Source organism: Helobdella robusta (assembly GCF_000326865.2).
Source record: "Helobdella robusta unplaced genomic scaffold HELROscaffold_45, whole genome shotgun sequence".
NCBI classification, from domain to species: Eukaryota; Metazoa; Annelida; class Clitellata; order Rhynchobdellida; family Glossiphoniidae; genus Helobdella; species Helobdella robusta.
Window position 1 is genome coordinate 400006 of NW_008705095.1, and position 16038 is coordinate 416043.

The window sequence follows — 16038 nt, forward strand, 5'->3', positions numbered from 1 at the left end:
TAGTGATTTGTCATTGGGGTTGGTGTTGTTGTTGATAGCGTTGGTGTCGTATGTGGGATAAGTATTGTTGCTGTTGTTGTTGATGTTGTAGTTGATGTTATTTGAGATAGTGTTGGCTGTTGTGTTGTTGTTTTTAGTGTTATCAGTGGTAACATTCATGTTGTTAATGCTAATGCCTTCAACGTTGGCATTAACATTTGATATATCGGCAAGCTTGCTATTAATGTCACGGTCAACAATGACATTAAGTGCCTTACCATTCGAATGTAATGTAATTGCTATGTTACTATTGACTGATGATTGAAATGGCATTTGAAACAGTGTTGATGACTGTTGCGGCTGGGTATTGTCCTGTATTTTAGTGTTTTCACGTATTTGTCTTGTTTGTCTTGTATTAGTTTGTACCTCATTTGCACTGAAAGGAATTCTAAACATACTTTGCGGTGTTAATGCAGTCGGTACTGCCACTAAGACGGGTACCCTGTTACTCAAGTTTAAGAAACAACTTTGGGTATTTAAATTCTGATTGCTAGACGTCAAGCTGAGTAGCGGAATACTGCTACTCTGTGTGCTCTGCAGTGAAGTGTTCGTAAGTTTAGGAGTGTTAGCAGTTCTACTAGATTGAACCACATTGATGTTAGTAAATTTACTTGTCAAATTAGTATTTGTCAATAAGGGGAGATAATTAGCGGAATGTGTATGTGATGGTGTGGAGTGGATTTGTACGGCGGTGGTTTCTGATTGGTTGTTGGTGATAAATTTCGAACTGCCGATGTCTGGGTTGTTGGTCAAGCTGACAATTGAATGTACACGATGATTGGTTGACGGTGGTTGTGATAATGTTTTCTGACTGGCTGGTTGATGACCAATCACACTGCTGACCATCCGGTAAGCGTTTGTATGATTGGTCAGTTGGCTTGTTGTTGATTGGTCAGTCGAATGACTGATTGATACTATTGGTGGATTGGGTTTTGGCATTATGGTTGCATATTCTGAAGGGGCAGTAATGTTATTGTTATTATTTTTACTTTTATTCTTACTGGTCTTCTTACTTCTTTTCAATTTACTTCTAGATAAATTATTCACTCTAAAATTGATAGTCATGTTGTTGATGTTTATGCTGATGTTGTTGGAGCTATTGATGTGGTTGTTGTTGATGTTGTTGTTGATGTTGTTGTTGATGTTATTGTTGATCAAATTGTTTACAAAGCTCTCCACAATTACATTATGACATTTGTTGCGACTGATGTTGACGTCATCATCTATCTTAGTTAAAACATCTTCGGTGGAAGGTAAGCTGCCTGAAAAATTATTTATGTTGATGTCATTTGTATTTGTTTGGCTGTCGTTGTTGTTGTTGTTGCTGATGATGTTGTTTTTGTTGATGTTGTTGCTATTGTTGTTTTTGTCGATGTTGTTGACGTTGTTAACGTTGTCAAACGAGCCAACTTCAAGTAGATTTTTTTCAATAATTTTGTTGAGTATGTTGTTGTTAAAGTTGTTGTGGCTGTTGTTATTGTTGTGGCTTATAATGCTACTACTGTTATTAGTGTCGTTGTTAGTCGTGACTTCAACTGAAGTAGCATTGTTGTTGTTGTTGTTCTGGAGTTTTAACGTATCCCGCATGTTGTTCCATCTTTCCAACAGTTTCATATCTTCTGAAGTTAACTCATCTGCATTCAATCAACAACATATTTTTAATTATAGGATCAATCAACCAATCAAACAATCAATCAACCAACCAATCAATCAAACAATCAATCAACCCATCAATCAATTATCAAAAAAAATTCTTCATAACGAGTTAACTTGAAGATTTTTTGAACCATCAGTCATAATAAATAAATAATCCAACCTCTCATATTATTATTATTATTATTAATTCTACCATCATTGCTAAACAGGCTACTACTATTACTATCATCAATATTATTATTATTTTTATTTATTTTTTTAATTTTCATTTGTTTCAAGAGTGACTTCAGTTGTCTCTGTCTTCTTTTCTCCTCCCTCTCCTTCTGCCTCTGCAGAGCTGTTACTGGTTTCTTCCCAGCAGCTGTCTGCTGCTGCTGCTCTGTTGCTTGCTGGCTGGCTTCTGATTGGTTAAACGGTTTGAATATTTAAAATATAATTATGAATTTTGTTATTATTAAAATAATCATTGTCACAATAAGTTTCTCTGATAGCACCGACTTGATCTTTCCCTCTTCATTTCAGAGTTTAGTAGCAGCGCTGCTTTCAATTTTATTTTGGCTTCTGAAAGTTTTGGAACACTCTCAACATTTTGTGGTTGTAGCTGTTGATGTTGTGGTTGTTGTTGTTGATGTTGTGGTTGTAGCTGCTGATGTTGTGGTTGTTGCTGCTGATGTTGTGGTTGTAGCTGCTGATGTTGTGGCTGTAGCTGCTGATGTTGTCGTCGTTGCTGATTTGTATACCTTCCATCACCTTGTTCCTTGTTTAATGATAAAAACGTTAGTAACGATGTTGATGTTGAAGATGATGCCGTGACCACAACTGAGGACGTAGACTTAGACACAAACGATACGGACGACGAGGTAGATGGAGTCGCAAGTGGCGTCCTCGATGGCGACAACAAAGTGGGAGAGGGAAGCTCCTTCCAGTCCATGAACATCTCACAGGAATCGACTCCTCTGAAGAGAGCACTTGACAGTAAGCAGCCGGACAGCATCCTACTGGCCGACAACATCTCCTGATCCTTTATGGTTGCTGATTCCAACTTCGCACTCAACATATCCACCTCGTTATCCGCACTAGCGACATCTCTTTTCGCCGCTACTACTAAACTTTTTGAAAATGATCCAGTTGGCGGTGATGAAGAGGAAGATGAGGGTGATGAGGAAGAAGATGAAGTTGGTGATTTAGCTACTGATACCGGGGTGTATGACAATGGCGATGAAGTTGGTGGCGATGATTGTGGGTGATTTACGGACAGGAGAAAGTCGACAAATGAGGTGTAAGGTGATATTTTTGGGAGGTGCAGCATGGAGGAGGAAAACGAATCACTTTCAAAAAGTGATGACGACTTTATTGGAAGGATTGCCAGTGATGCCGGGAGCGATTGCACGCTCAACGAAGCTGTTGAGGTCGTTGATTTGGCTGCTGTAGTCGCTACTGCAACAAAACCAGTAGTTGCCGTTGGTGTTGTTGTAAATGTTGACGTCATACTTTGTGCAGTTGTTGAAAATGTCGCTAACGAATTATAACTCAAGTCTGAACTTTTTCTATAATTGCCAGGCGGGATACTAGCATGGCTACTGTTATAGTTAATGTTTTGATCGCCATTGCAGATGTTGATGTTATTAATGCTATTTGTCATATCGTTATGACCGATGATGTCATCCTTACTATCCAACATCTTATCTTTGTTGTGATTTGTAACAGCGCTACGTACCATATCATTGTTTACACAATCACAGTTATCAGCATCATCATTTTCATAGCCATTCATCTGCGAATGGTTGATTTTGAACTCTGTTGCTTCGTCGACCTTAACCCCGACCGAATTATGAACGTCCTTAACCTCCATGACCCTGCTGGCCTTCAGGTTCATGATGCTCCTCTTCATCCTTCTCACCTCGTCGTATCTAGCCACCTCGTCTAGAATTCTTTGCTCCAATATGTTCTTCAGGTTCTCCTGAATGGATGAATGAACGAACGAAGGAATGAATGAACGAACGAACGAAAGAACGAATGAACGAACGAAGGAAGAAATGAATGCTCTTATTTTATTAAAATTTTAAAGTAAAAAAAGACAGATCAAAAAATTAGTCATTTTTCCATAGAACTTTGAAATTCTCACTCTATAATGATTCATTTTCAGTATCGAAAGTATAACTTTTTTCATCATTTAATTATTAATGATTTTTGAGGATGATATAGCGCTAAAAAATTTACTCATTTTGCCTTTGGTCATTATAATTTTTATAGTTTATACCATCCCAATCATCATATCATGATAAACAATTTTATATCCACCCTCACCACCAGCTACATCAGCGATTAACCCACCGACATTCCAGGCCCAGTTAAATTCTTAAACTCCTCTTCAAATGAGAAATCAAACTTTCTTGAGCAAATCATCGCCTGATCATTGCCTCCCTCCTCACCTCTGCTAGCATCATAATTTTCATGGTGATATGAACTAAAGTATGGATCATTTACAAGCTCCTCACAAGTCATTCGTTTCGCTGAATCGAGTTGAAGCAATTTCTCGATTAGCGCAAGAGATTGAGGTGTTGCTACTGAGTTAGTTGTTGTTGTTGTTGCAGCTGTTGTTGTTGGTGCTGCAGGGTTACTGCATGGCACTGTTGTTGATGCTGTGTTTGCAGTAGGTGACGATGTCGTTCTGTTGATGTAATTGCTGATGTTGTTGTTGTTGTTGTTGTTGTCAGTGTTGTCGGTCGTTTTGTTCGTGGCAGTTAGACAGGGTACAAACACACTCGTCATGATTTGCTCTGTAAATAGTGAGGTCAACTAACATTTTTAAAATTTCAATGAGAATGAAAAAAAAAATGAGTGAACTTTTTTTCAAGAAAAGTTTGACTTTTTCAGCTGGTGCCAATAAATGGAAGTTTTTAGTTTTCAAATGTATGCATGTGAAGATTAGTTCCAACTGGTTCATCATGTCTTTGCCTGTGTGTATTTGTGTGTGTGTATTTGTGTATGTGTGTAGTTGTGTGTGTGTGTGTGTATATATGTGTGTGTAGTTGTGTGTGTGTATGTGTGTGTATGTGTGTCTGTATGTGATTGATAAATAGAATAGATAAATGTGTGGATGAATGAATGGATTTTTGTATGAAAGGATGGATGTATGAATAGAGAAATGGATATTTAGTTGAGGATAACTGATGGGTGGTACGGTGAAAAGACATGATAAACAAAAATCATAATATCAACAAACTCATTAAAAACATCCAAAGTTATTTCTGAGTTTAACCAACCAACCAATCAATCAATCAATCAATCAATCAACCAATCTATCGATCGATCTATCGATCAATCAATCAAAAATCAATTAATCGATCAATCAATCAACCAACCAATCGATCTATCGATCAATCAATTAATCAACCAATCTATCGATCAATCAATCAATCAACTAATCAACCAACCAACCAGCAAACAATGTTTTCCTGTAAATGAGTTCAGCTAGTATGCAGCCAACAGACCATAGATCAACTGAATAAGAGTAGGATGGAAACTGAAGTAATAGTTCTGGTGCCCTGTACCACCTGTGTGTGTGTGTGTGTGTGTGTGCGTGTGTGTTTGTGTGTGTGTATGTTAGTAGTAGTGTTTGTGTGTTTGTATGTTTGTGTGTGGTGTATGTTAGTAGTAGTAGTGTTAGTGTGTTTGTACGTGTGTATGTTTGTATGTGTGTATTTGTTTGCTTCTTCGTGTGTGTGTGTGTGTGTGTGTGTGTGTGTGTGTGTGTGTTTGCGTGTATGTGTGAATGCATTAGTATGTTAGTAGCCACATGTGTGAGTGATACGATACAACAAAAAAAGTAAATATATGGCAAAATAAAATGAAACATAATAACCTAGTGGCCACATAGTGTGTTAGCTTATTGTTTCTGCCACTGATACAACCGTTGCTGGCGTTTCTGTTGATGTAATTAATGTTGTTGTTGTTGTTGCAGCTTTTACCAACAAAACTGTTAATGCCGTTGTTGTTGTTGTTGAAGCTGCTGATGTTGTAGAAATAGTTAATGTTGTCATCATTGCTATAATCATCAAGCAGTGATGATGATGATAAAGATGATGAAGATGATGAAGGTGATGATGATGACAGGCCCCTTGCCATACCTGTGGCATTTAGATGGATTAAACTTTTTTTAATCAGAAGATCAAATTTAATAAGTAAAATACTAGGCAATAAATATAATTAAAAAGAAATATATGACATTTAAAATTTGAAAACTAATATTTATTTAAAGTTCTAATAAAATAAAATCTATTAATTTTTTAAAATATAAAAAACTAGCAAATATATTGTAAAATAATTAAATAAATAAATAAAGTCTATTAATCAACATGATTAATTAGTTAATTAGTAAAATAATTTAATAATGAGGTCAACAATTGGTTGACATAGTTTTTTATTAAAGTTAATTAATTAAAAAATTCAAAACACTGACCAAAATCACCAATCTTCAGAGTGCAGTTTTCATTGACAAGTAAGTTACTAGGCTTTAGGTCTCTATGAATAACATTTGCTGAATGGATGAACATAAGGCCACAGGCTATCTGGTATAGAAAGTACTTTACATGCTCCTCTGTTAAAATCTGCCTGGAGTAAATTATTTTATGAAGATCTGACTCCATCAGGTCAAAAACTATGTAGACATCTTGGATTCTGCCAGATTTCGATCTCTGGCAGATGATATCTCGAATGGAGATGATGTTTTCGTGTTTGAAGTGACGGAGGATTTTAATCTCCCTATAGGTTCGCACCGCTATCGTGGGTTGGATGAAAATGTCTGAGATTTTTTTAATGGCTACCGTCTGGTTTGTAAGTTTATTAGTGGCCGACCAGACGACACCGTATGCACCGGATCCGATGTTTTCGTTGGGGACGTAGTCTGTGTCTTGAAGTTCAAACTGGGCATTTTTTAATTTTGAACTTAAAGCTTTAATGTTGGAATGTTTGTTGTTGCTGTTGTTCATGTTATTATTAATGCTGTATTGGTTGGTGATGGTTTTGCTGAAAGTTATTGTCACTCATGCTATTAATACTGTTAGTGTTGTTGAATCCTTTGAAATTTGGAAGAGTGTAATGTAATGTAATTGACCTTTTTAACCTTTAGTGATGTTGTTTTTTTTAGTTTAGTCACAGTGATGAGATGATATGAGTGACAATGTTGATGATTCGTCATTATAAAACTGTTGTGTTGTTGCTGTAATGTAATCCTGTATTATTATCCATATGACCATATCTATTTTATACATTTTAATATTTTTAATAATAATACATTAAAAATAATTTTAATATAAAATGAAAAAAATCAGTAAAAATTTCATTTGATTACAATATTATATTAATATTTTACAATTAATAATATTAGTTAAATATTAATATATTATATTATATTAATAAATTAATTATAAATTAATATTTTATTCTATTTCATGAAAAATTAAAAATATAAAATTATAAATAAATCATCAAAAAGACCAAAAAACCAAACGAATCAAAAAAAGTTTGAAAAAATTTGTTTTTAATCTAAATTTTTGATAAAATAAATTTAAGATTTACCTTTGTTACAAAAATTTAATTATAAAAAATTCACTTGTATAGTTTCAAGCATCTTTCTTCTTTCTTCTCAAAAACTTTTATCGTGAACCTGAAGTTAGCAATGAAAAGTTGTTGCCATGAAAATAAAATGGAACAACAAACCACTTTTCAGCAAAACTACCATAAAAATATATATTATATAATTATTATTTCATCAAATAGCATAATAATCAAAAAAATGACATACTTTTATTACATACTGTAATATAATTTAATTACATTACTTAAATGTTTCAAAAATATAACTGACAGAAAACCTTCCGATTAAGCCTGTTTGAAAATTGTTTCCAAATTCGTGAAAACATCATCCAACACCCGCATGAACGAGTTATTTCAATTGGAAAAATTAATAGTAGGAGACTTAGCTTAGAAGAAAGGAGTGTTGACTTGTTCGGATCTTACTGGACTGACTAGATTCGAATGCCATGCCATCTTTTCAACAATCACTTACATTGATAAACCCAAGATGATATGCAGTTGCATGCATATTGACTAAAAATTCAACCGCACACACGATGTTATATGAACAATACAGTACAGTTACACACACAGACACACGCACGCACACACATACACACACAAAATAAATTGATTCAATTTATAAATTTAAACAGGCAAAACAACAAATTATTATTGAAAATAAAAAAAGACTTTTATGTTAAGAATAATTCAGAAATGTCATGTTATGTCGAATATTTTCAATTTAAAGGCAATTAAAAACAGCAAATCTTTGACGGCGCATAAACCTGAATGACTAATTTGTTGTTTAAAAAATGTTTCGTTGTGGTTAAAAATACGGGAATGTTAAAAAATTGGGTTGTAGTTGAGTAGTATTCGAGCTGATGAATACTCACCAAGATCAGCTTTAACTCTGATGTTGGAATCATACATTAAATCTCCAAGGATAGATGTCGTCTCTTCTGCCAACTTATTCCATCTTCTTGCAATCTCTTCCCTACTTTCAGGACCTGCGAACAAGCACATTGTTAACAAAATTAAATTAGTTACATTTCAAGGAAAAAAAATTCAAAACTCATAAATTTGGATAAAGTCTGGAGTTATTAACAAATACATCTAGGTATTGCATTTGTTATAGAAGTTCTGATAGAATTAAAAATGTATTCACCGGGGTATATTTGTTGGACCTGCTCCGCCATATTTTCTATCAATCTTTTTAATTTCCAACGAATGGTTCGTTTCAAGAATTGAAAAAACTCCCTTTCCTCAAATCGATTAAAGTATCCTTCATTAAATTAAATTATTAAAAATGAAAACTTCATTCAAAGGATAATCGAATGAAATTATTTATACTTTGGTAGCCAATCTTCGAAAAAGCCCATTCGTCCCAAAGCTTGTAGCTAACCATGGAATTGTGCATCAGTTGATCCTCTAAGCACTTCCTGCAACAGTATTTCCTCGCCTTGAAAACTGGTTCATCACTATCTTCTCTATCTAGCAGCGGTCGTTTGCAGTCCTCTGAATTCACAAACCTCCTCGTGCTTACTCAAATCCTTCAGTTCGACTTCTGCGCTGCATCCTTTTACGTGGAAAGGGCAACGAACTTTGAGACAGGAGAGCTCTGACCTGGTTTAAGTTCTTGGGTTTGTAACATCTCTAATTTGCACTGCCCTCCTACAAATGGGACAGATTAACGAGATTTTGAGCCATTTCATCAAACATGTCTTACAGAATAAGTGCTCGCATGGAGTCCTTTTTGGCTGTTGCAATACATTTTTGCATATCGAGCTAGAAAACTTTTCTATAACATCTTGCGCGTTAGAGGAAGAGTATTCAATCATGCTGGAGTTGACGGGAACGGACTGCAGAAGATTAAATGACTCAAACTTCAACCGAAATCATGCGAGGCAAGTGAACGAAGAAAAAATTAAACCAAAAACTAAACAAAAAACTAAACCAGAAGTTATTATTATTTAAAATTAGGTATATAAACCAAATTAACAGAAAATGATGATTTTAACTTAGAAACAATATTTTGAATACAATAAGCAGGTGACGCAAACATGTTTTTTCAGTTGTAAGCAAATAAAATAATTTTGAAATTCAATCTTATTCATTAGAACATCAAGTTGATAATAAAGTCACTAGTAGAAAATATTTAAAAAAAGATATAAACTTGTAATGTTAATCATTTATTAGTCTGTGGGTTTTTTTCCAACTTTCAATCTCGAACTTTACCGCTTTAACAAAAATTTTCAAATTAAGAATTGGAACAAGCGAATAAAGCATACTAGGGTAAAACAGAAATTGTACACTATATCGCAGGTACGCTCTAGATACTAACACAAAAGAAGAAAACACCAAAGCTGATTGATGGTATATATCTCATCTCTAGAAAATTTTATTCAAACACAAAACCAACGAAAAAGTTGACAACATAAATGAGAAAACAAAAAGTAGAAAAAAGAGAATCAGATGGGACATAACGAAAGTATTATAATAATTTGTATCCTGTAAAAAAAATTACCAAAAGTTTAACAACAAAAATCAACAAATAATCAGAAAAATAACAAATATTTGCATTTACTCGGCCCAATATTTGTATTTTCTAGAAAAAAGTCTCATTGGGTCACAAGCACTCGTCAACAGACCCTCAAAATTGATTTGAAAATAATGAATAATCTGTATGGAACTTTTTTAGCCAAACAGAAATGGATCATTGAACAATTTCAGCTCCAGTGAATAGCGTCACTGAAATGATCTTCTTGCCAGTTTTTGTAAAGAGAGTCCTATGGTTGTAGCAGGTTGTTAACTGCGCGGTAACTGCAAAGTCTCTTCGACAACACGGGCAGTGCGTCTTTTCTTTGAACCAGTACTTCATGCAATTTACGTGGAACGTGTGTCTGCACTTCAATTCTCGGACGAATGATGTCTCTGTAAACTGTTCCATGCAAATTGGGCATGTATCATTCAGAAATTTATTTCTCACGTAGGGGAGCTTGCTACATTTTTTAGACGAAGGAAATAATCCGGAAGAGTCGTGATGGAATATTTCAACTTTTAAGAGCTCATTATCGATTAAACACATTTGGTTCATGCCATCAGAAGAAACTCTTGAGGAATCAACTTCCTGGATTTCTCGTAATAAGCTATACTGCTGTGTAGTCTGTAGCGAGTCAAGCTTTTTCCTCCAATCACAGTCCTCACAACTAATGACGTCATTTTCCTCTTCTAGATAGCCTAAAATATTTTCAATGTCTTTATCTGAGAAGTCCAAGCTCCTGTCTTTCAAAACCTGCCGACAGGTCGACACCAGCGACAGACCGCTTTCTGTCGCCAGTCCGTCGATTAAATCATACGCCACATAATCAACTATGGTTTCGAATGATTTATCGCTGGTGAGGCTCATGCCAAATTACAGAGCTCTATCTATGCTACCTTAACTAAGGGATCGTCGACACTCAACAGATCTTATCCCCAAACTTATATATGAAAAGATGTTATTAGGTCTTTGTAAAGTCATCAAACACAGCTCTGTGTTTGATGACACAGCTCTGTGTTTGATGACTTTACAGAGGGTAATTATTATACAGTAATTTACAAAGTCATATTTTTTGTTTTGTTTTGAGTTTTGTTCGTTAAATGCAATATAAAAGTGATAAAAGAACTTTGGTTTCACTTTGGAGAAATCATCATTATACGCTCGAACGTTTTGTGACAATACATCGGATGGAAGTGTATTTCCAATTCTGAACGACTGGTTATTGAATTCGGTAAAACAATTCTGAGGTGACGAACGCGATTCGTCAATTTTTCGTCAACAATTTTTTTCGTCCCAAAGTTACTCGTAGAAAATTAATTTTCACTTTCTGCAATTAGATTCATTCCTCATCGCGAAATAATTGCTCTGAATTTTACAATCGCGTCCGTCGCCCCAGAATTGTTTTACCGAATTCAATAACCAGTCGTTCAGAATTGGAAATTGACACAAGCTATTCTAAAACTTTTTAGAACATAGATAAAAGAGAAAACCGCGATATGAAAATTTTCTGTTCTTTGGTGTCAAAGGCCTTGTAAATGGTGAACAACACAAAGATCTCTCAAATTCAATTATGTCACATTAATTAATTAGTGGGTTACTGTGTGTGTGTGTGTGTGTGTGTGTGTGTGCGGCTGTGTGTGTGTGTGTGTGCGGCTGTGTGTGTGTGTGTGTGCGGCTGTGTGTGTGTGTGCGGCTGTGTGTGTGTGTGCGTGTGTTATTGCGGTGGCAGAACTTTCATGATTTTTATTATTATATTATTTCATCAATTGGAATTCCAATTTTATTTTCATCCCGAATTAAGGTTCAAAAGTTTCCTAAAGTAATGTCAAATCTGTGATTAAGGTTGTGTGAACAGCGAGAATCTTAGTTTTTTATCAATAGTCAGTATAGTCGTATGTCAATCTAGAACTATGATAAACATTTTCTAAACAATCATCACGTGTGTGTGTGTGTGTTTGAAGGTGTGAAGTTTATCACGTGATTTAAAAGATTTAAAGGCAAATGGTACATGTAATACATTGATTTCCAAATCACAGAATCATATTGAATTTAATAATTTTTAAATTTCGTGATTGTCAGAGTCATGCCAATACAATGACGAGTTGTCATTTGGAGTCGGCGTGCATTTTACCAAATTTCACGATTTCCCTAGATGCTGGTAGAGTGCGATTTTGTTGATGGTAATGTAAGAGATGGTGAACTGTCTTTGGTGTCAACCCGTGCGTAGATTTTGAAGGACGAGAGTTTGGACTTATCAGGGGAAGACATTGAAAGTATTTCAGTATTTCTAGATAGATAAAGATGAAGTCAGAAATGAGAAAGGTTGTGATTGGTTGAAGAAGCTTAGTTCACTGCCTAGAAACCAACAGAAAGATTTATTAGGAGAAATAAAAATAGCCGATTTTTTTGAAATTGAGATTTTTCATAGCGATGGTTTCAATTTATTTGGTGCATCTAAGAAAGGTTTCAAACTCTCTTACTTTGAGAAAAATTTTCAGAACTCATAGTGAAAAGCGATATAACAGGTTTTTTTTTAGGCACGTACGAAACTAAAGTTTGCCGTTGAGTGGAACCAAACAAAGATGACCCCACATCTCTCTTTTCTTTTTTTTGAAGATCAGGCGGTATTTTTTCGCACTGTTCCAGGGAGTGTAATTTGCTTTTTCAACAAATTTTCTTCTAATATTGTGTTCGTGAACCAGTTGACTGTTGTTATGTAGACTCCAGAGTTGAAGAATAGTTCTGCTACAGCATGTAAGACCAGTATGTCTTTTATTTTCTTCACGACCAACATAAGGCATCCCATTGAATGTGTAACCAGAAGTGCAATCACACAAGAGAAATAACATCATTCCATACTTGTCAGGCTTGCTTGGCATGTATTGCCTGAATTCGCGACGTTCTGTGCGTGTATCATGTTTGTCAAACCTAAGACATGACAAGATTTCTTCGAAGTGATTAATGCTGAATGCTGCCGGAAATATTGATCTTCCAGACATTTCTTGTGACTATAGACAAAAGATTCATAAACAAAACACACACAGACACACACATACATACACACACACACACACACACACATATATATATATATATACACACACACACAAACATACCACATACAAACATAAAAAACACATACAAACATAACACGCAGACATACACAATCAATAGAAACTAATCAATAGTTTTCATAATAAAATGAGGAATTTATGAAAGCATGCCTTTCCTGTGAAAGTACCCAAAGCATATATATATATATTATTATAAATTTTTTTTAATAATTTGGCTTTAAATTATAATAATACCAGAATAAAATATAAAAAAATATTATTAATGAAATATAATACATAATGAATAACAATACTGATATCCAGTATCTGCCTGGTCCAAAATTGTGCATTGGGAAGATAAAATTAAAATTTTTTTTTGATGATTACAGTTTTCCCGCATTGGTGGGTTGATAATTTTCAAGATTATTAAATTAAGGAACTTTTTTCTTTAACTTCCGTCTACTTTATTGCCATATTTGACATCGAATCTTCAATATTTCCATATTCCATTCTCTTATTTTCATTTCATGGATTTTGAATTAAAAAAAGCTTTGTTTTTAGCGCACACCGAAGATGCATTGAAATGTAGCTATGGGATAAGAAAAAAAAATCTTCAAACGTTCACAAAAAAACAGCATTACGAGACAATGAAACATCAAAATTTATATACAGAATATATATTAAAAATTGAACTTTAGAGAAAGATTCATGCCACGAATAATACCCGTCATGTAGGTAGCTATTGTTGAGTCGTGTCTAATGTAATTATGAATTATCAGTGTCAAAACTAAATATCTTTCAGGGTTCTCTTTTTTTGATCTTGCTTATTTAAATTTTTATGAAGAAATAAGTGTTTTTTAATGAAAATTTAACTAAATTTTACCATTTTAAGTTTTATTTTTGACATTTTACAGTAATTTTATTCACAGTTTCTAGTAGCCCCAACAGTAGCTAAACCATCCATCGGGGAGGGTTAAGCCCCAACATCCCCTTGTGGTTACGCCATTTCGTTGTTATTATTAACACATATAGGCACACATACACACACAAACACATATACACAAACATACATACACAAACATACATACATAAACAAACAAACATACATACACAAACATACAAACGTACACAAACATACAATCATGCACACCTCCAAACACATATACAAACAAACATACATACACACTCAGTCATACAAAACTTCGACTGAGATTGTTTTCTCAACACATCTTAGGACAGCATTAGCAGAAGTAACGAAACGTGTTCTCCGGTGCAGATAATGGGTCATAAAAAAAATAAAAATTATTATTATTTGTTGTTATTATTGTTATTAACATAGCAATTATTGTGGTTGTTTTAAGGTTTTGATAAGAAAACAATTTTGTTCTATGAAAGCGAAAGTAGTTTTTTTACTAGGTTGATTGTAAGTTGAAGATTTTTTTATTGGCATGTCTCAGATGTGATTTTGAATTTTTTTTCACTAAGTAATATAGATCTCTCCTTTTTCTCTTTTCCTCTCTTTTTCTCTTTCTTTCTCTTTCTTTTTCTCTCTCTCTCTCTCTCTCTCTCTATATATATATATATATATAATAGAAAAAATCTTTTGTATGAAAAATATTTTTGTTTTAAAATTACTTTGTAACAATAATTTTTGATTCTAAAACTGGGGAATATTTTAAATTTTACAGAGTAATTTTTTTTGTTTGCATTCAACAATTTTTCGCATTCAACAATTTTTACTTGCTTTCAAAGGAATACTTTTTCGTAATAATGGATGTTTTATATGTGAAAAACTCGTTTTTTTTCAGAATTTTTGTTTTAAATTTAATGTTTTGTATGAAAATAACATTTGTCTATAACGTTTTTACATTAATGTTTTAGCGATATAAATTTGTGTGGACCGTATCTAGTAAAAATGAAAAAAAAATGTTTTTATTTGTTTGTCATTTAGGGAAAGTTACTTAACGTGTGTTGTTTTTTTATTAAATTTTTATTATAGTAAAAAAACTTCTTCTCATCTTCTTCTTCTTCTTCTTCTTCCTCTTTTTCTTTTTTTTATTAATTATTATTAGTCGATATTCTTATTATCGTTGTTAATTTTAAACTATACAATATTTTAAACAGACAAAAATTTTCATACACCTACCCACAAGCATGGCCCCATATGTATGTAGAAGCACAAACGATTGTTACATAGACACATAAACACACACACACACACAAACAAACAAACACACGCACAAAAACACACACAGACACACACACACGTGAAAAAATCTATATTGCATAATTGAGGTTCATATCAGAATGATTAATTTTTCCAGCCACTACAAACATAGGTAGGACGGTAATGTGTTTCTGAGCTGTTGTTCAAATGGAGGCAACAAAAACAACAACAACTACTACTACTACTACTACAACTACTACTACTACCACAACTACTACTACTACTACAAAAACAACAACAACACTAATAATACTATAACAAATAATAATAATAATTTGATAAACTAGTGTGTGTGCGTGTGTGATGTTGTTTGTGATGGTGTTGAAATATTGTTGCGATGTTGCTAAGGGAGTAGTGTTCCCACTATTCAGAATTTTTGTTTTTTTTTGTGCACTGTCAGTGCGTTTTGTAGTATTATACGTATTTACTTGCGTCCTAATGTAGTCTAGCCATGCCAAAATGATTTTGTTTTTATAAAGTTAAAAAGTCTTATTGTGGATTTGATGTTTTTTTTAAGTCTAAAAACAAACCACAGATATGATTATTAGTGATAATAACAGTGCGAATGTGATAAGATGTGACGATTTCACTATTCAACCGAACATCAAGATTAAAAACAAAATGATTTTGTTTTTATAAAATTAAAAATTTGCCATGCCAAAACGATTTTGTTTTTATAAAATTAAAAAAACTTTTCAGTCTAGTGACCATCCAAAAACTCACTCTTTCATTCGACCACCACTTCAAATGACTTACCAACAAAAAACCTTTGGAGGTAAAAACATTTCAAAGCAAGTTTCGTAGTTTATTTCAACGCTTTCGTTCCGCTAAACCGCTTCATTTGCTGAACAGAATGGATGGATGGATGATGGATGAATGGATGGATGGATGGATGGATGGATAGATGGATGAAGGGATGGATAGATGGTTTGGTGGATGGATGG

The 16038-nt window shown here is 33.8% G+C and overlaps 4 protein-coding genes across 4 annotated transcripts; all 4 read right to left on the reverse strand.

Moving 5' to 3' along the window:
• Positions 1–4143: 4143 nt before the first annotated feature.
• HELRODRAFT_150486 (hypothetical protein) lies at positions 4144–6620 on the reverse strand (the record flags this gene model as incomplete). The annotated part of the gene is made up of 5 exons (XM_009026080.1): positions 4144–4304; positions 4543–4653; positions 5137–5252; positions 5561–5614; positions 6154–6620. Coding segments are annotated over 5 exons (909 nt in total), but the record flags the coding sequence as incomplete, so codon positions are not given.
• Positions 6621–7534: 914 nt separating this feature from the next.
• Positions 7535–9054, reverse strand: HELRODRAFT_177925 (hypothetical protein; the record flags this gene model as incomplete). Its single annotated transcript, XM_009026081.1, has 5 exons — positions 7535–7584; positions 8169–8282; positions 8678–8714; positions 8805–8898; positions 9002–9054. 5 exons carry the CDS (start codon positions 9052–9054, stop codon positions 7535–7537), a joined length of 348 nt encoding a protein of 115 aa, XP_009024329.1.
• A 934-nt stretch (positions 9055–9988) lies between these two features.
• HELRODRAFT_85323 (hypothetical protein) lies at positions 9989–10360 on the reverse strand (the record flags this gene model as incomplete). Its single annotated transcript, XM_009026030.1, has 1 exon — positions 9989–10360. One exon carries the CDS (start codon positions 10358–10360, stop codon positions 9989–9991), a length of 372 nt encoding a protein of 123 aa, XP_009024278.1.
• A 1559-nt stretch (positions 10361–11919) lies between these two features.
• Positions 11920–12813, reverse strand: HELRODRAFT_177927 (hypothetical protein; the record flags this gene model as incomplete). The annotated part of the gene is made up of 3 exons (XM_009026082.1): positions 11920–12101; positions 12295–12473; positions 12743–12813. 3 exons carry the CDS (start codon positions 12811–12813, stop codon positions 11920–11922), a joined length of 432 nt encoding a protein of 143 aa, XP_009024330.1.
• Positions 12814–16038: the final 3225 nt, after the last annotated feature.